This window comes from Onychostoma macrolepis, chromosome 01 (genome assembly GCF_012432095.1).
Source record: "Onychostoma macrolepis isolate SWU-2019 chromosome 01, ASM1243209v1, whole genome shotgun sequence".
Taxonomy (NCBI): domain Eukaryota; kingdom Metazoa; phylum Chordata; class Actinopteri; order Cypriniformes; family Cyprinidae; genus Onychostoma; species Onychostoma macrolepis.
This window is the reverse complement of record NC_081155.1, coordinates 23,523,866-23,543,579: the sequence shown is the minus strand read 5'-3', so window position 1 is coordinate 23,543,579 and position 19,714 is coordinate 23,523,866. Positions and strand designations below refer to the sequence as shown.

Here is a 19,714-nt window from a genome sequence, read left to right as displayed (position 1 = left end):
CTTATTTCAAAAACATTATAAAATATTACAGAGCCCAAACTTTTTGCTACGCCTACACTAGGTTTACATTTCAGGTATGTAATTTTTCAAGCCTGTGCTTCAACTGTCTATGTTTTGGCTGCAGACATGCACCAATAGAGCGTACCAAAATGGAAATGCCCGTCTTTTTTCTTTTCTAGCCAGTTTAGCATGTTTTCTCACTCCTGACATTTACATGCTGTTAAAACCAGAGCTCAAATGCTAAATTAGCCTGTCAGTGAGTCTTCACTGAGCTGTGGTAACTCACTGATTATTTTCTTTAATTCTGGTCATGTCGTAGCTAGCCACATGTCCTTGTTTTAGCTTATCTATTTGTTCACAGTCGTCTACCACAGCCCAGCGTCCAGAACCAATACTGTCCTGATCTTGACAGTGTAGACACAAGGATTCAACTGCATTTCATCACAATGGAATGATTAACAAAGGCATGTTCGGCACCTCTGTCAGACAGGCTTTAAAACCGTGGGAACATATACTGTATGGCAAATTCCTCCTTAAGAACCCAGGCTCCAAAAATAATTACTGCTATCATAAGCATGAGGACAACAATCAGCATATTTAAACATCTTGGCTTTGACTGTTTCCTTGTCATTGTCAGGCAAGAACTAATGTTCAAGAACACTTTATTTTTTCTCGAGGCAGTAACAGAGGTTAAAATATGTCTCCCTGCAACTTGTTGATTATTGTACATAGACATCTCACTAGAAAACATGACCACACCCACTTTTACTTACAGTGACAATATATGGACATGTCTATCATCAGTTCACTCAAAGATTACTTGATTTGGCCTTGGAGGAATCCAGTCAAGCCTGAAATGTTTGACTCCAAGAAAAAACAAGCAAAACAAAAAAAGCCCTAAAGAAAGATCCTTTTCACAGATTTACAAACGCACACAAAGGCTAGAACAGCATTAACGCCACAGCTCATCTCTACTGTGTGCTTACAAATGCAAAAGTTAAGTCATTTGATTACAGTTAACCAATATTATTATAATTTTAAAAAATCTTGGGGGACGATCCAATTACACTACTGTTGAAAAGTTGGGGTCTGTAAGAATTTTGGATGCTTTTGAAAGAATCTTTTTTGGTCACCAAGGATTCTTTTTTTTTTTAAATAGTTTGAAATATTATTAAAATTCATTACAAAAAAAGTTATTACAAAAAGTTTTTCTGTATTTAAATAGATTTTAAAATGTCATTTATTCCTGTGACGCAAAGTTGAATGTCTAATATGCTGATTTGCTGCTCAAGAAACATTCATTATTATTATTATCAAGTTGAAAACAGTTGTGCTGCTTAATATTTTTTTATGGAAAGTAGCTATTATTTTAAAATTCTTCATTAATTTGAACATTTAAAAGAAAAGCATTTGTAAGACATAAATCTTTTGCAACATTACAAATGTCTTTACTGTCACTTCTGATCTGTTCCTGCTGAATAAATGTATTCATTTCTTTAAAAAAAAAATCTTACTGACCCTTTTAAACTTTATATGGTAGCATACTTTGATATCATATTGGACTGCATATTAGTTGAATTAGCTGTCGAAGCCTGGTGCTAATTTTGATAGGCATTTACAAAGTTACAAAGTTCACTGATATATTAAAAATGTTATGATTCACACACTTTCAGCTGTCATGCTTCTTTCCACTGAATGATGAGTTGCCAAGAATTCCTGCACGTGTATTTGCTCAATAGTGTTTTTTTATTGGGTAAATGTCAATCAGAATATAAAGACAGCTAGAGATTGTCACGCATATGTGAGAGGTGTGTATGAACTTACTGGTCTAAGAGTTGATCATATTTGGCTTGGGCATCTCTTTCTGCATTCAGTGCTCTGTCTTTCTCAATGACAGCATTATCTCGAGTTTCACGAAGGTTTCTGAAAGAGTAATTAACACATTTCCTGAAACAATACTGTATATTATTTAGCACAGGTTTTAAGTTAAGTGTGCTTTAAAGCCTTGACACAGTATGAAGAATGATCATTCATTACCTGTATTATTACATGTAACAAGCAAACAAACAAACTCCATCCTTCCACTGATATATCACAAATAAATCATTTTGTTGCAGAGAGATGGCATGAATCCAGTTACACAGGAATTATAGTCCCACAAAAGTGGAGACACAATGTGTAAAATTTGGAGGCCGACATGAAACGAGACGTGCCAACTTTCAAAACAACTTACAAGTATAATGTTGCTCTGATACTGTGTACAGAAAATGACACTGTGGTAGTGCAAGAGTAAATATAAAGGAAGCATGCAGAGTTGTATTTAGTGATGCAGATATTCTTTAGTTGTAGTTGCTATACTTTAATTAATTTTTAATGCTAAAACTATTTTGTCTTTGGTCACTAGGGGTGCAGCGATCAACACCTCTGCTGACTCAAAACGATGAAATATCATAGAAAATATGATTAAGTTTTGTAAAAACTAAATCTATAAAGTATTCAGTATCTAGTTGAATTTTTTAATTAATTTTCCTAACAATGTTTAGAAGACAAACATAAGAAACAGAGTTCGACGCATTTTTAATGTATCAATTTCTGGTCATTTATTAAAAAAAAAAAAAAAAAGGATAATGTCTTAAACATTATAGAGTTATTTCTAGCCAATGAAATATTTTAGAGAAGAATAATTACAAATATTTATATTTCCTATTGAAATTTCTATGATGTTCTAAGATTTTCAGATGAGACTTCCAGGACTTCTACAACTTCCTGACATACTCAGATTTTCCATGGTAAACAGTTAGTATTTGTTTTTTTTCAAAGATTTTTTCAAGGATTTGTCCTTGTCCAGTCAGAGACATGTAGGCATGCTCTCACCTGTTCTCTCTCTCATACATTTCTTTTGATGCCCTCTGCAGGCTCTCGATTTCATGACTGGTCTTCATTCGAATGTGCTCCAGTTCATCACGCAGTTTGTTTTCATACTCTGTCTTATAGTGATCTCTGGTGGAGGGATGCAAACAACACAACTGTCAAACTGTAATGACTTCACAAAAAAGATTTGAGAGTATTAATGGATCTTGGATCCCTATTCCAAATCCAAGTATATTGCCACAATACTTACCAGATTTGGCTCTTTTATTTATATCATGCAAACTTCTTAATACAGACCAATGCTGTATTGCTCATTAAACTTAATAGCATGAAAAAGTAAAAAGAAAGCACCATCATCCTTATGATTTATCACACACACCTAGAAGCAACATATTTCTCATAGGCATCTTCCCTGGCTTTCTTTGTGTCTTCAAGCTGGGTCTGCAGTCTGTCCAGACGGTCTTCTTGATGAGCACAGCGCACATTAAGCTCCATGTTCTGCCTGTTTAAATATTCTTTGTCCTTCTGCATCAATGTCACAGACTGCTGCAGAGTGGCTACCTGCAGAGGAAAAACAGTGAGACAGAGTTCAATTAAGATAATTTAAACATGGCTCAATCAGTTAACTAAATAATTGGCCTAATGGATATGCTGATCTCAGTCATCTTACCTCCTTATTTAGGTCATTCCTCTCTCTGGTCAGGGCAGTGTGTGTGAGGTCCAGCATTTCCAACTTCTTCCTCAACTCTCTAACCTCTGTTTCATACCCATCTCTCTCTCTGTGGACACAATAAGACAGGTTATATTCATAATTATGCACCCACAAGCCATTTGTAATGCTTTTGAAAGAAGTCTCTTTTGCTCACCAGGGCTGCATTTATTTGATCTTTTATTTATTTATTTATTTATTTGCAATAATGTAAAAGTCTTTTGAATGGAGTGTACATGTGGACAGGGGATACTACAATTAGGGCTGACAATGCATTAAAATAAATTATTTGAGCTCCATATAGTTTTGAGACTGTCCTGTGTGCATGGCATGGTTGCCTGCTCTTGTGGTCTTGTGGACTCACAAAGACAATGCAGGACATTTCACTCACCGTCTGATTTTGTCATAGTTCTCTCGTTTGTAGTCTCCTTCCTGAATAAGCTGCTTGGTGTCGGCAAGTTCCAGTGTGACTCTCTGACAGCGGATCTCTAGCTCTGAGCGTGCTCTCCTCTCTTCCTCATAGCTCTGATTGGGATATGGGAAAACGGCAATAAATGTAAATAATATTAATGCCAATAAAAAAGGTTATTTCACAGTTGTCTGGAATACTTGATTCTGCATTTATACCAGTGCAAATTAGAAGAGCCAATCAAAATAGTTTACATCTTTTAACTCAAAACTGCTTAAGCTGTTAAAGCGGACTAAATGATAGATATATATCACCAGAAAGAAGTCTGTCGCTTTCATTAGAATACCACTTTGATTAAACATTCATTTTGATTAAATCTTACAAGATTTAAAAATTAGACAAGATTAAACATATGCACAGAAGAAGTGTTCAAATAAATGTATAACATACATTTGGGAAAGAAAAAAAAATAATAATTACACACATATAGCCCTATTCAGACGGGACTAGTTTTCTAAACTACGTTTGAGTTTCAATTCTTATCACCTGACGTCTGCGATTTTCATGTACCAATTCGGACGGGACTAACATCTCTGTTTATTACAGAGGTGGGAGGGGCTGTTTTGGACATCTGGGTGTTTCAGAGATCACGCACTCTGTATGTGAGCATTGCGTATAATCTTTCGGATTGATTACAATTAGTATAATCACTCAAATACCATGGTGAAGCTAAATGGCTAGTATAGCAAATCCATGTTAATGTGTGGTTACTTTACTCTTACTTTAGTTATTTATTTGCAGTAAACCCGTGTTTAATTTTCATAAAGGTACATATGTAATTAAAACATTATGTAATTGAGTGCAGAAATGAATGTGAATAATTTTACCTGACGCTGATATTACAATAGCCAGTCTTAACAGTTTACGTGACCTGGCTCTTGATTTTATTATTGTTATTTAAATTTTTTTCTAGGAGCGTCTACGGTAATTCACGTTGGCCAAAACACACGAGGAAACACGTTGTGGAAAAAAACAAAATCACCGGCAATCACAGACATCGCAGTCGGAGGTAGGTAATTTGCTCTGGAATTATTACAGAGGTTGTGTGAGAAAAACACAGACGGGATTAAAATCACCAAGTACGTCTGTGAAACACAAATTTCTCTAACGACCCCCTGGAAAACCAGTCCCGTCCGAATAGATGAATTTTAAATGCCATGCTGACTTTAAAGACTGTAGTAAAACTAGTATCCAAAAAGTGAAGATTTTTTTTTTTCTTCAAACCTCCATTAGTGATCTAACTTGGTTACGATGACTGTCCAGATCCTCATTCAGGTTAGACTTTTTCACCTGCAGCTCAGTCACAAGAGCCCTCAGAGGGTTCACAACCTCATAGAACCGAATCTATGTGGAGAAAAAGAAAAAGAAAAAGAAAAAGAAAAAGAAAAAGAAAAAAAAACATATGTAAACAAACATTATAGCTTTTAAGAACTGGGAAGAACTAATAGCACCAATAAATGTATCTAAAAACGTATCTTCATTTCCATTTCCAGTTGATAATTCAGTGCTTACTGCCATATATTCAGGGATGGTGAGTTTGTCCTCAGGCAGCTCCTTCAGCTCAGCGTACTTCTCCTCGGACAGCTCCAGGTCCCTCAAGCTCCTGCGGAGATCACCTGCCCGATCACACAGCTGATGATTTGTCTCTTCCAGCTGCTTCTGTCTGAGCATGATAGTGTCCATCTCCTGCTTCCTCAAGGCTTGCTGCTTCCTGCATAAGCAGAAGATCTCATTGATTTACATTACATTTACACAAGCTATCAAACTTATTGTTTGGCCATATAAATAACAACATCTGCACCAAATTGGATATCATTGGTGTTTTTTCCTCCTTGAGTATGAGCTCCATATTCTCACTCTCTATATGAGCCATAAAAGCCTGCTGTATCAAATAAGATAAAATACATATGGAAAGTGTGCAAACTTTTTATTTTATATTTTGTCTAGAGCTTCAATAAACTGTTCCATTTCAAACAATTAGATTTGAGATAAATTAAGTTTCTATTATTTCATATGTCAGCTGTACAGGATTAAAGAGAGAACATTTTTACAGTGAGCATTGACCCTACATCTGCTGTACAAGTTTCCCATGACAAGGGATTACTCATAAGTAATTAACTTCAATCATTATTATTTTGAACATCATGTATAGCAGAATAAAAACAGAGTAACCATTTTTTTTAAATTTGTGATTAACAGCAAGTAGGGCAACTAGAAATATAACTGGAAATCATTTTTCGACTTAATATTTAATCCTTCTTTACTTAGCAGACCAATTCCACTAAAATATAAAAGGCCAATACCAATTTTGACCCTTGATATATGTGACCCTGGACCACAAAACCAGTCTTAAGTCGCTGGGGTATATTTGTAGCAATAGTCAATAATACATTGCATGGGTCGAAATTATCGATTTTTCTTTTATGCCAAAAATCATTAGGATATTAAGTAAAGATCATGTTCCATGAAGATATTTTGTAAATTGCTTACCTTAAATATATAAAAACTTAATTTTTGATTAGTAATATGCATAGCTAAGAACTTCATTTGGACCACTTTAAAGGCGATTTTCTCAATATTTAGATCTTTTTGCACCCTCAGATTCCAGATTTTCAAATAGTTGTATCTCGATCCTAACAAACCATACACCAATGGAAAGATGATGCATAAAACTCAATTTTGAAAAATTGACACTTAAGATTGGTTTTGTGGTCCAGGGTCACATATTGTACATCGCTACTTCCAATGGATCTTTTTCTCAGTAAAACTGTGTGTAAATGAACCTGTTTTCATCCTGCTGTAGTTTGAGCTGGCTGTCCAGACGCAGAGCGAGCACCTGTTTCTGATGGAGAGCATCGTTCAGCCTTTCCTCCAGCTCTTCTGTCTACAAATGAATGTGCAAAACAAACATTTGACCACTTATAGGTGAAAAAACAAATACTTTTCCAACTTATTTCAATGCAATGTGGACATTAGTTTTCCATTCACCAACCCTTACCTTGGTAAGATGGTCCACTTTGAGGTTGTCTATGAGCAGATTTTTCTGTGACAGCTCTATCTTCAGTTTTTGAAGGTTATGAAGCAGCTCTTTTCTTTCCAGGAGCTGTTTTGTGACCTTCCCTGCTCCATCTCTCTCATCTGAAGACGATATATCCTCTGTGGGGACTGTTGTCTCCAGACTGATGTCCTCAGACTCGATGGAGCTGGAGATGTTTGCCGTGGCGTCCTTTGGCTTCTTAGGGGGCATCTCGACACAGCTCCGGTCTAACCGTCCTACCGATTACTCATGTAAGTAAATAAGACTGTTCTTCAATGTTTTACAGATGGTAAATGTGGATTATTAGCAGTCAGCCATCGGGAGAGAAGCTCAGAAGCTCAAGGAAAGAATTAACGGATAAGGCGCTAGTCGCTAAGCGATGACAGCTGGACAAAGCAAGACGACAAATTCGGTTATTTCAGGTTAACTACCTGACTATCGCAGTCTTATGACAAGAAAAACACGACAAAGTACTAATTTATGTGAGACGTCAAACTTTAAAATATCTTATATCGGGAAAAAAGTGTTTTGTGATTAAAACGGGAACTTACTTATTACACCAACTGTTGTTTTTAAGCGTCCCGCCTCCCTAGAAACAACGACGGCTGACAACAGAGATGAGAAGTGAAGTTTGCGTTAAAGAGCGTCTGCCTCAGAAACGCTTTTGATGGAAAATAACACACCACCACCTACAGGACTCCGCCGGAACAGGACTCTTAGTTTGAAATTAACCTAAAATTCGAGACCGGAAATAAGAGAATGTGTTCTAACTTCTATGTATCGTAGCATATTTCGGGATTTCTGAACGAATAAATGTGTGTTTTATTATATTTTTTTCTGACACAATAATTTTTTTTGCGATGTCTAATCAAAACATAATTGGACCCGCTTTTCCAGCGACGATGGGAAAAAGCAAAAATGATGATTCAGATGAAGAAGCCGCAAGTATGTTGATACATACATATTGTAGTAACGTTAGCTGCTTAGTGAACTGCAAAATATATATTTTTTATTATTTTGTATTTACAAATGCATAACAAGGCTGATTGCCTTTAGGTGTTTCCCCCGCTTTTACCCAAGCCATTCAGTCCTTTAGTTTATATTGTAATTAATAATACATGTTGTCTCCAGTCATAGGTCCAGCTTTACCTCCAAAGTATAAAGCTTCAGAGTCCTCCAGCAGCTCATGTGAAGACAGTGATCAAGAGGAGGTCGTGTTCAAGAGAGCCAAATACTCATCATCATCTAGGAACCGGCATTCCTCAAAGTATGATACTTGAAGGCTTTCCAAATAAATGTGTTTCTCAGGGATATATATTTAATAAGGTGTTAACTTTTGATATATCCAAATTGTTTTTATGTTGTGTCGGGAGGTAGTCAACCCTATAAAGCATACTGTATTATATTTCTAAGATCTCTAAATTATGCTGAAAAACCTGCTGTACACAATCTATTACATCTGTAGTCTGATTGATACTTAATACTTTTTAGCAAGTAAAATACCTTGCTAAAAAAATCCAGTTTAGGTTTACTTAATTATCTGTATATAATTGTAATATTATATAACATTTTTTTGAGAAAAGTCGTGTTCAAATGTAAGTATGATCCATCAGGCTTTTGAGGATCGTTTATTTGTTCATTTCTCAATCGACATTGTTTTGCATTGCATTATACATCATAAAACTAAGCATTTATAGCCTTAAGATGGATATGGATTGACAACTGACATTTATGTGTCATTTTTTGTGGTTCTTTAACAGCAGCAGAGGCAACGTAAAAGATGAGATGGATATAAAGCAAGTCGATGAGGAGGGTGATGATGATGGTTTCTTTGGTCCAGCTCTTCCCCCGGGATATCAAAAGGGAGACAAATCACCTGAAGGGTAATAAACACTTAATAATAGTATCCCACATGGTCGTTTATAGAGCAATTTCAGCATCCCAATCTAAGTCTTGGATGAACTACATTCTGCATCACCAGGCCACCTTTACTAGGACCTGCACTCCCTCCAGGATTTAAAAAACAAGATCATGATGAAGATGATGATGAAGATGCAAAAGATGATACCAGAGGGTTTTTAGGACCAGCTTTACCACCAGGATATCGAAAGCAAGACAGATCTCCTGAACGGTAACAGGAATTTGGCCTGGAATTAAACAAACACAGTAGACATTATGACTGCTCTATACATTTTTGTTTTGTAGAGTTGGTAGTATTCTAATTTTACATGCAAATGTAAATGTTGTTTTAGTTTTTTCTCCTCTCCCTGCAGACCACCTGGAATAAGACTTGCTCTACCTCCAGGATTTAAAAGACAAGCTGCAGATGAAGATGAAGAGGAGGGAAAAGAAGACGCTAGAGGAATTTTAGGACCAGCCCTACCACCAGGTTATACACCAGCAGTGTCAAGCGGTGAAGAAGAAGAAGAAGAAGATGATTATGTTGTTGGACCCATGCCATCAAAAGGACCGTCCCAGGACTGTGTGGCGTTGGACTTTGAAAGAAGAGCTCAAAGAATGAAAGACAAACTTACAGGAGTGGATGTAAGTGCTTTTTAAGTATTTTTTATAATCTGTTCATTTAGCTAGTATTTGTGATATTATTATTAATAATTATTATTATTTACTATATTATTATTTTTTGTATATTGTACATTTCTTGTTTTTTCTATATCTTTGCACATATGCTTCTAATTTTAAGCCTTATATGCTTTCAATTTTTATTTCCGTTTACATACTTCATACCCTAAGATGAGTCATTTTGCTGTACTTGTACAATGACAATAAAGAACTTGATTGATTTTTTTTTGTTGTTCTGCATGAAAATAGATGTTGATTTATTCCAGTCAGTGGGCAGACTAAACAATCCTGACTTCTTCTGCTTTTAGACTGGCCCCAAAGTGCTCTCCAGAGAGAGCTGGATGACAGAGCTGCCTCCTGAGTTGCAGCATGTGGGCCTGGAAGCACGGACCTTTAAGAAAAGATCAGGCCCTGAGAACAAAGACCGCTCAATTTGGACTGACACTCCCGCTGACCGTGAGCGAAAAGTTAGGGTGAGTTAGCAGTAAATGTAATTGAGTTCAGATGTGAGAGGTGGGGATTGTTGTGGAGAGTCATCATAGATTTTCCAGTGGTCTCATATGTGATTCTGCAGTTAATACAATCTTCTTTTTTTTACACCGGGTTTTGGAAAAGAGGGATTTCAGGGATTGTTTGGAAATTCCCTTCTTGTTTGTCTTTTCTAGGAACGACAAGAGGCTAAGGAAAAAGGTGAAGTTGCCAAGGATGATGGACCTCGTCTGTCTCAGAAAGAGCTTGAGACGGCTGAAAAAGTTTCAAAATATAATGTAAGTTCAGTTAAATCCAGCTGTTTTTCTACACATATTCTACAATATGGCAATAATATACATATTACCGGTAAAAAGTTTGAAATACTTTTAGTTAGTGTTTTTTTACTATTATAATTATTTGATCAAAAATAAAGTAAAACGATTTATTTTGGAGTAGCTCGCTCTGACGGACCACACCTTTAGTTTGCTTTATGAAGCTGTGACTGCCCGAGTATAAAAATATGAATTTCAGTCTCAGAATGTCCATCTCTTTTTAGGAGTCCAAGCGTGGTGAATCTCTCATCAGTATGCACACTAAAAAGATGAAAAGAAAAGCTGAGGAGGATGCTGACAAGCCTGTGGAAAGAATACCTTTCGACAGAGACACGGACCTCCAAGTCAATCGGTTTGATGAGGCTCAGAAAAAAGCTTTGATCAAGAAGTCACAAGAGCTGAACACCCGCTTTTCACACAGCAAAGACCGCATGTTCCTATGAGGGACATTTAACAAATCTATCTCTTGTTGTCAAGGAGTATTTTTTTTATAAAACATTGAGCTTTTGTTGACAGTTATATGGAAAATTAGGAGGACTGACTGTTCCTCCAGAATTTGCCTTTTTTTTTTTTTTAACAATGTCTAATAGTAATAGATAATGCATTAAACATTTTGTAATTTTGTGACTTCTATAAGTTCTTAGGCTGTCGTTTTATTAATAGGTAATGAATACTTAAGTATTATTGTTTATATCCAGTGAATTCCCCTGAATTCTGTCAGTTTTATGTTTTTGTCATGTATTGTTCACCAGAATGCTTTCCTCATAGAATATTCTAAGTTCAGGTCACATGTACTTCACCCTAAAAATAAAAGAAAGAATTTGTATTTTGCTTAATGAAAATTAAGACTGTTTTAGAACCTTGAAAACCTTTTGTTGTGTCATAACACTTAATCCCAAATTATTATTACCTTAATGAACTAAAGATTCAATTTAAATTCTAAAATATTTATATCACTAGTTTTTTTGCTGTATTTTGATTCATGCAGTTGGCAAATTTACCATTTAAATCTATTACATCTTTCCTGTACAGTACACTATTACTATATTAATGCGAATCGACATTCATAGTGATGTTACAATGCAAACAACCATGTCCTAATATTATTTTTTGTTGCCCCATGTAAAAATAAATTTTATAATTTTTTTGCGATATAATTTTAACCATGTAAGTTTGAGGCTTTAAGGCTCAGCTGAATTGTTTCTTGGATGTTTTTATGCGATCATAAATGTAAAGTGTGATTGTTTCTGTAAATAAATACCTATTCTATTCTATTGTATCCCTTACGAAAATTAACCATGGTTTTATAACAGTAAAAGTGTAGTATTTTGTTAGTTTTTTTGGCGTATTGACTGCCATTTGAGAGATTTACTATAAATACCATGGTTAAATTATGGTTAGTGTAGCCAACGCATGGTACATTTGTGGTTACCATGGTTTAACTTTTTTTTTTTTTTAGTAGTAAAACCATGTTTAATTTTCGTAAGGTATTCTATTCTATTGTATTCTCAAAAACATGTTCACTTTCAAACAAATCGAGTAGTGTTGCTTGTTTTTCTGACTAAATAAAATGACAAAGCGACGTAAAAAATATCCCCGTTAACTAAACTATTAACGATTGAGCTAACAAATAGAAAGTTCTTGTTTGTTTGTTTTTTATGTTTTTGTTAACTGTTTTCCAAATTCGTGGATTTTGTCACTATGTAGCATCTGTATTAACCAACGCGCTTTTCTTTTTTTTTTGTCCTAGCAGTCTAGCCGTATAACCTGCTCTGTTGTTGATGTTGTGCTAGCTAGCGAGCGTGTAGCGTGGAAGCGGTGCATTAAATCCACATGAAATAACTAGAATATACATATTTAAACTCTTAACAAATATGTCAGACAAAGGAGAGGTGGATTTAACCGGCGCAAAACAGAATACGGGTGTATGGCTGGTCAAAGTAAGTGCTTTAAATAGCTCGGTGATGATCTGCTACTGCAGCCAGTTTTTGGACATGGCTTTAGCATATACAGATAACGCTACCTCTCATGGCAGTGTGGTTTATATGTTTTGCCGTGTAATTATTAAAACTATGTTAAATATGGGCATTGTTTTAAAGCTATATTTGTATAAACTTCCTAAAGGTCCCGAAGTATTTGTCACAGCAATGGGCCAAAGCAACAGGGAGAGGAGAAGTTGGAAAGCTCCGAATAAGCAAGTACGTAGCGAAAATAACAACCATCTGCATGTTATGGAATACTACAAGCACAACGTTCATTTGAAACAGTAATATTTATACAGTTGTTCTTGTCTGTGCAGGAATCAAGGCAAAGCAGAGGTAACTAATATGTCTTTATACATTCAGTGTTTTATATTTGAGACTTGTGTCTTTAGGTAGACTCAGTGTTTTTCTGATTGATTGACAGGTGTCTTTCACACTCAATGAAGAGCTGACCACCATAGACACCATTGGGGAGAAATCCTCTGTGGTGCGAGCCCCTAGAGAGCATCCATTCACTCTGCAGACGGTCGGTGGACATACTCTGACTGTTTTTACTGAAAACTCTTCAGGTGAGAACCAGGATGTCACTACATGTCATGCTGTGAACTGCTGTGCATTTAAATGATGTGAAGTTATAGTAGATTCATATACAGTTATATAGAGAATATATAACCAGCACTGAAATGTACGTCAGGTCCACTCCATAGACTGTGAAATTGTTTATAAAGTATATTAGAAAGAAAAAAAAGAGAGAGAAAGAGATGTGATAGTACAAAAAACAGATGGTATAGTAACAGAGATAAGAAAAATCTGGGAAGTACCGGACAGTATACAATAGACTTAAACACAATAACTATTCAGATGAACATGTACAAGAAGAAAAGTACAAAATGTACATTAATTGTCATTAATTGATGAGAATGTTCATGTAGTACATTAATGTAGTGATATATTGTAAAAAGTGGATTATAGCAAGTGCAAAAATATAAATATAAACTGAGTAAATTAGATAACCATGATTAATAATACATAGTAATATTATGTAGTCATTTACAAAATTGATTGCTAATTATTTGATCATTAATGTTATTTAATATTATGTTAATATTTTTAGATTTCGATGAAGAGTTTTGGTACTTTTGGGGGGCATAATTTGATTCCAATGTAATATGATTTCAGAACCACTGTATTAGAATATCTAAAAATGCTGTTATAGGGTAAACGTACCCATTACGCACACTTCCATTTTTGAGATCGGATTATAAAAAGAAAAAAATCATTTATTATCCTACTTGATGCCTTAACCAATTGATGTGTTTGTTACTATATACCTCCTGTAATTTAAAGTCAATCAGATCATTGCACAATGAGATATGAGTCTCCATGTGTTCACACGGTCTGGCGGCCATTTTGAAAGCTGTCTAAAAACTTTCACCAAAAGAGGAGCCCCTTAAATGTGTGTTTTGTAGATGTTTAAGCCTTTATTTTGGGTAAGTTTCACTACTTTATTGTAAAATTAAGAGATTAATGTTCAGACTTTTGCATATTATAACCTGGAACTTGGATGTGGGAAATAATTACATTAGATCCAAAAGATAGTTTTAGCAAAACAGCACAGATGCTACAGAACACAGTTAGCTGACTAGCTGTATAAGATGGTGTGTTACGCTAACATATTATTTCACAGACATTTCTTGCTTGTACTTTTTATATCCATAATATTATAAATTGACAGTTTATTGCTGGTCTGTCGTTTTACAGTGCTGTAATTTTTAAAGATTTCATATTATTTTAAGGTGAGCTTAAAGGGTGCACGACTATGAAAATCACACAGCTTCAGTGTGACATCAATAAGAAAACGTATAATTTCAGATATTGTTAATAATAGTTGTTCATATTAAAATATGTATGTACTTAATACATGACCTAGACTATTTATTTAGCAAAATCCTGTCATTTTAATAAATATTACATGAAATGTATTAAAAATTGTTGCTGCTCCAATTAAGCTCAGTGTGCTCTCTTTAAGCTCTTCCACATTGAACGTCTATGTAAATACTTCATAAACAGAATTTAAATATTAACTGATGGTTGTCACTTTAAGTTGAGTTAATCGATTTTTTATGGATTGTGTCGACTGAAATCTGCAGACTGGCTCTGATCTTTGACAAATAGCATCAACTTCTCCAGACTCTAAATCTGTGGAAAATCGGGGCAAAAATAGTGCAGTGTATTCCAGCCTTAAGAGACTATAGATAAGTTGACATTCATTTAAAAAGGTTTCATAATGAGGCTAGTTTCTGTGTTCATCCCCATGAATGAAATGTTTTATTGGTTTGTTTTATTTGATTTTTGAATGTTACTTACCTGAACGTGGACTAGTGTAGATGTTGCAATGCGCTTAGATGACACTTATAACACTTAAAATATAACTGATCGACTTGAATGCCTTGTTGCTTGATTTTAGTGTTCTGTTTTTTTTGTGATTGACTTTGTACCTTCAAAAAAATTTATTTTTACAATTATTCTTTAAAAATTTCCTTAAAATAAACAAGAATTTGTAATAAAACATGATGTGAGCTTAATGGAAACATGGTTGTGCTTAAAGGGTACAAAAATGTACCCATAAGCACAGCCAGACTTTTTGAATTTAATTTAATTATCTTAATTGAAATGCTTTTGTCATTTAAAATAAAATTAAATGTGACCCTGGACCACAAAACCAGTCTTAAGTCGCTGGGGTATATTTGTAGCAATAGCCAAAAATACATTGCAAAAATACAAAAATACAAGCTTTCAGATGATGTCTATCTCGAAAAACTGACACTTAAGACATCCATGGTTTTGTCATCCAAGGTCAAAAATATTTTTGTGTGAGAGGTTAATATTTTATTTTAACATAACATTTTGTACTGAAACCAATATCTTGTGCACGAAAAATGTCTCAATGTAGATTTTGGTGAGCTTAATAGGTACGTTTACCCTACTTTAAATAATAGGGTAAGATGGTCACTTAAGAACAGTGTGCATTTATTTTCGGCATTTACTTTAAATTGTAACATATGTTTAACATGTGCAGGATGAAGATGCATCAGCCAGTGTGTTATAATAGGAAAGAAATAGAAGCATTTGCTAATTTAGTAGTTGTTATAACACAAAATGTAAAATTATTTTACAGAAAAGATTAAGACTCCCTCTTTGGGAGTCTTAACTTTTATGGAACACACACACACACACACACACAGAGCCATATGAATATTCAATATATACATATTTAAATGCTCATATTTTAATTGAAGATATTCATAATAGCAACAACACTTTGAAGTGAATGATTTCACTCAGTTTTAATGGTTTAAGGTTTTAATGAAAAGCAGAGATGCCTGAAATGTACATCTAATTTATGAAAATATTGAATAATAACCCCGTTAATTACATATGTATTAAATTTAAAAATAATGACACAATTCTGGTTACAATAAAACTATCATTTTTACATCACAAACCTAAAAGAATTGTGTCTACAAATCCTTCATTAACAAATAGACACAAAATTAGGTAAATTAACCTCAAACCTATTTGACAAGTGTTATAAATTTAAAATAGCATAGCCATTCATTAAATGTGTTGAAAAGATTTTGTGCCATCTGTGATCAAGAAAATGTTAATCGTTTCTGAATGTGTAAACTGCCATGCTAAGACTTACTATAAAGTTATTATAAAGTATCATAGTTTTTTCCTGTTAACTGAACTTTTGCTTTCAAACAGCTCATTTGGGTAAGTCATTTCGTGCCATCTCTGGGATTTCCTGTATATACTTCAGTTGCCTCATACTCTCTTCCTCCAGTTCTATTCAGTTTCTCTCTCTGCTCTTTGTCTGTTGTGTGAGATGAATCAGATATTAGGTTGTAATAGCTTTCATCTGGTCTCTTAAGCTTTTGCAGTTGCTAACCTCTCAATCAGTGTTTGTGATTGTGGTGTTTTAATGGTAGAAGACAGTAGAATGGGCCTTCAAATATCACTGATTTTGAAAACCAAATCTGCTCACTGCCTTAATTATTCCTTGATTAACATGGAGTTGTGTTGTGTAGCTTGGGTGTTATGTGTGCATGACCAACTCTGTATAGTTGCCATGCTAATTCACGTTATTTTAATTCTTTTGTAGTGACAGTGAGGATTTCTTTAGTTGTTGTGAATGTGCTTGCGTTTCAAAGCCTGGTCACTTCTCTTCTGTTAAGTGTCCTGGGACCAGTTATTCAAAAATGGGGCTGAATGATTTTTATTTTATTTTTTTTAAATGCTGCATTTATTTGATCAAATATACACTATTTTGTGAAATATTATTACAATTTTCTTGTATTAAAATAATATTTTTTTTTAAATTGTAATGATTTTAAATCGATGGCAAAGCTGAATTAAGCATCCATTCTTATTATCAATGATAACAAACAGTTGCGCTGCTTAATATTTTTGGTTGAATTTATTACATTTGGTTTTATTTATTATTTAGTATTTTTGTTTTCAGGATAAAGAATAAAAAGTTTTTTAAAAAAGTAACAATGTTAAAAGTCTTTACTGTCACTTTTGATCAATTTAATGCATCTCATTACTAATTTAATGCAAGTATTAATTTCTTCCTTTAAAAAAAAAATAAAAAAAAAGATAAATCCACTGATTTAGATGAATCTCCACATCCTTGATGATGGTACCTTTGGTTTGTGGTTTTTGGATTAATTTAGATCAGTTTCCTCAGCTAACTCATGAACTGACTGATCAGAGGTTCAGTGTGGCTTGTTGGTCATATCTGCGTGGTTTGTGTCTATTTGTGCGTTTGCTTTCGCTGACTGCTGTGTAAGAAGCTGCCGTGAGGATTGGCCTGCCGTGTTTTCTTTGGCATGTACTCCCCCCTGTTCTCATGTTGCCATCCCTCTCGTAGGGCAGTCAGATGCCGAGGCCGGCGGCTCAGGTACAGGTACAGGCCCAGGTGAGTGCTCACCGTCTCCCCCTGCTTGAGTGTAGGTCCAGGAAGGACCACGTCAAGCCTTGTACTGTTAATGGCCATTGATTTGACGCTCAGTCAACAAAACAGCAATTATAAATGCTTTCTATGGCCTAATTTTAAAGAATTGGTGTATTGAGAATTCCACAGCCTGGAGCAGCGAATGTACAGAATGCGCCTCTCACTGCTGATGTAATGACTGAGCAGTAACGGGCTGTGTGTTGCAGCAGCAGTTGCATAGTTACAACTGTCATTTAATGTCTCTTTTTTTTCACAAAGATAAAATTGCACTAGAAGGAGTGGTGGTGCAGAGAGCTGAATGCAGACCGGCCGTCAGTGAAAACTATATGAAGCTGAAGAAGTATGTTCACATATGCACACACTAGCTCTGATCCAAAATGTAGTGAGCTGCCTGCACAAACAGCATTATAATTGTCATGGAAACTCATAAGTGATTAATTTGTGAGCCAAAAACTCTATATAGAGAGCAACTCTTAACTTAAAATGAGATGGAAAAATTGATTTCATGTCTGTACAGGTCCACACAAATTCTTTTTTTTTTTGTGATGTCTGATGCATAAACTTTAATATGCTCATAGCTAGAACTCTATATATTAACGTATGTTGTGTTTTTTTGCAGACTGCAGATCGAAGAGTTATCGAAACCCCTCAGGTTCTCTCAACAGCTCGACAAAGCAGTTACCACGAACTACAAACCTGTGGCTAATCACTCTTATAATGTAAGTCAAGCTTTTGCATCATCCATCAGATGTCTGAAGTACGTGATATGCGGTTGATTGTTAATGCACACTCTCTTTGTTCCTTTTTTTTCGTCAGCTGGACTATGAAAAGAGGAAGAAAGAAGAAGGGAAGAGGGCACGAGCAGATAAACAGCAGGTGCTGGACATGCTGTTCTCTGCTTTTGAGAAACACCAGTTTTATAACATTAAAGATCTGGTGGACATCACAAAACAGCCAGTGGTGAGTTACATTACATAATAACACACATACAACACTACTGTTCAGAGGTTTGGGGTTGGTAAGTCCATTACTCCCAGTCTTCAGTGTCACATGATCCTTTAGAAATCATTCTAATGTTGATTTGCTGCTTAAAGGTTATAGTTAATAGTTCACCCAAAAATGAAAATTCTGTCATTAATTGCTCACCCTCATGTCGTTCCAAACCCTTAAGACCTTCGTTCATCTTCAGAACACAAATTAAGATATTTTTGATGAAATCCAAGAACTTTCTGACCATGCAATGCAACTACCACGTTCAAGGCCCAGAAGGGTAGTAAGGACATCGTTAAAATAGTCCATGTGACATCAGTGGTTCAACTTTAGTTTTATGAAGCTACGAGAATACTTTTTGTGCGCAAAGAAAACAAATGACTTTCTCTTTGGTGTCAGTCACGAGAGTCCCACGATGCAGGGCTACAAGGCTACCTCTAAAATCTTCCTTTCTTAATTTCTAGATTTACCTGAAGGAGATTCTTCGAGACATTGGCATATACAATGTCAAAGGCACCCACAAGAACACCTGGGAGCTCAAACCAGAATACCGACACTACCAGCACGAAGAGAAGAGTGACTGATCATTTTCAAAGCCTGTTACCATTGCACTCGAGTGGCTCTGAAAACCCAAAAAGTGTTGTTTCTGGATGATTTCTACAAGTGTGATTCAGTTTGTTTTTAGAAGTGGATCAGAAAACTATGTGGCATTTTACAATGCTGAGCAGTTCTATTATGCATATTTAGGGATTCCCATGGGGGAAAAAAAACAAAACTAGTGATAGAGGTGTTCAAACCTTTGGTCATCTGACATGAAAAGAACTTATAATGTTCTCATCTAAATGTTGTGTATAAAAGGGTGATGTTGGATTTTTTAAAGAAACATTGATAGATTAATGGCAAACAGTTGTTTATTAGGATTTAGTTTTCTGATTGAAACACTTATTTTAAATAGTATTTCATGTTCTTAAATGCTCTTGAAATAAAGGTTTTTGTACAAATAAAATCTTTCCATGTATCTGCACACAATGTGAAACTTTTGTTTTTTTACAATTCACACAGCAGGACTGGGGTTAAATATTTAAATAAAATGTTTAAATATTTCAGTTCAAATAAACTATATTTGATTTGTTAAAAAAGAAGTGTGACCATTATGAAAGCAAAATATATGGTTTTATGGCATTACGAAACTCAAAGCAGCTCATTATCAAAAATGGGGTCATTATTTAGGCTTTCTTTGCAGCTACCAGAAC

At 35.0% G+C, this 19,714-nt stretch overlaps 3 protein-coding genes across 9 annotated transcripts in view; 2 read left to right on the top strand and 1 right to left on the bottom strand.

Annotated features, from left to right (window-relative positions):
• The window catches only part of pibf1 (progesterone immunomodulatory binding factor 1), a 43,300-nt gene extending 35,550 nt beyond the window's left edge, over positions 1 to 7,750 (bottom strand). The window contains exons 1-10 of one of the 3 annotated variants that reach the window (XM_058769149.1): positions 7,638 to 7,750; positions 7,048 to 7,322; positions 6,833 to 6,933; positions 5,562 to 5,760; positions 5,274 to 5,393; positions 3,972 to 4,105; positions 3,542 to 3,650; positions 3,251 to 3,432; positions 2,875 to 3,000; positions 1,825 to 1,923 (exon numbers count right to left, since the gene is read on the bottom strand). In XM_058769149.1, the coding sequence (XP_058625132.1) occupies positions 1,825 to 1,923; positions 2,875 to 3,000; positions 3,251 to 3,432; positions 3,542 to 3,650; positions 3,972 to 4,105; positions 5,274 to 5,393; positions 5,562 to 5,760; positions 6,833 to 6,933; positions 7,048 to 7,296 (1,319 nt within the window). In that variant the 5' untranslated portion in view covers positions 7,297 to 7,322; positions 7,638 to 7,750. Of the gene's footprint in view, positions 1 to 1,824; positions 1,924 to 2,874; positions 3,001 to 3,250; positions 3,433 to 3,541; positions 3,651 to 3,971; positions 4,106 to 5,273; positions 5,394 to 5,561; positions 5,761 to 6,832; positions 6,934 to 7,047; positions 7,473 to 7,637 lie in introns of all 3 variants that reach the window. The other 2 variants (XM_058770555.1, XM_058769854.1) reach the window with 2 other exon arrangements.
• A 66-nt stretch (positions 7,751 to 7,816) lies between these two features.
• Positions 7,817 to 11,741, top strand: gpalpp1 (GPALPP motifs containing 1). 4 transcript variants are annotated; one of them, XM_058773350.1, is made up of 8 exons: positions 7,817 to 8,031; positions 8,218 to 8,353; positions 8,850 to 8,969; positions 9,068 to 9,217; positions 9,339 to 9,630; positions 9,975 to 10,139; positions 10,332 to 10,433; positions 10,694 to 11,741. In XM_058773350.1, the coding sequence occupies exons 1-8, from the start codon at positions 7,947 to 7,949 to the stop codon at positions 10,910 to 10,912; spliced, it is 1,269 nt and encodes a 422-aa protein (XP_058629333.1). In that variant the 5' UTR covers positions 7,817 to 7,946; the 3' UTR covers positions 10,913 to 11,741. The 4 variants fall into 4 exon arrangements, with proteins under 4 accessions (XP_058629333.1, XP_058628574.1, XP_058630592.1 ...); XM_058772591.1 differs by having other exon boundaries at positions 8,847 to 8,969; XM_058774609.1 differs by having other exon boundaries at positions 7,818 to 8,031; positions 9,360 to 9,630.
• A 468-nt stretch (positions 11,742 to 12,209) lies between these two features.
• gtf2f2a (general transcription factor IIF, polypeptide 2a) lies at positions 12,210 to 19,490 on the top strand. Of its 2 annotated transcripts, XM_058775861.1 has the most exons (9): positions 12,210 to 12,409; positions 12,594 to 12,667; positions 12,769 to 12,787; positions 12,876 to 13,020; positions 17,388 to 17,435; positions 17,730 to 17,811; positions 18,091 to 18,190; positions 18,288 to 18,431; positions 18,926 to 19,490. In XM_058775861.1, exons 1-9 carry the CDS (start codon positions 12,344 to 12,346, stop codon positions 19,043 to 19,045), a joined length of 798 nt encoding a protein of 265 aa, XP_058631844.1. In that variant the 5' UTR covers positions 12,210 to 12,343; the 3' UTR covers positions 19,046 to 19,490. The 2 variants fall into 2 exon arrangements, with proteins under 2 accessions (XP_058631844.1, XP_058632641.1); XM_058776658.1 differs by lacking the exon at positions 17,388 to 17,435.
• The last annotated feature ends 224 nt before the right edge of the window (positions 19,491 to 19,714 follow it).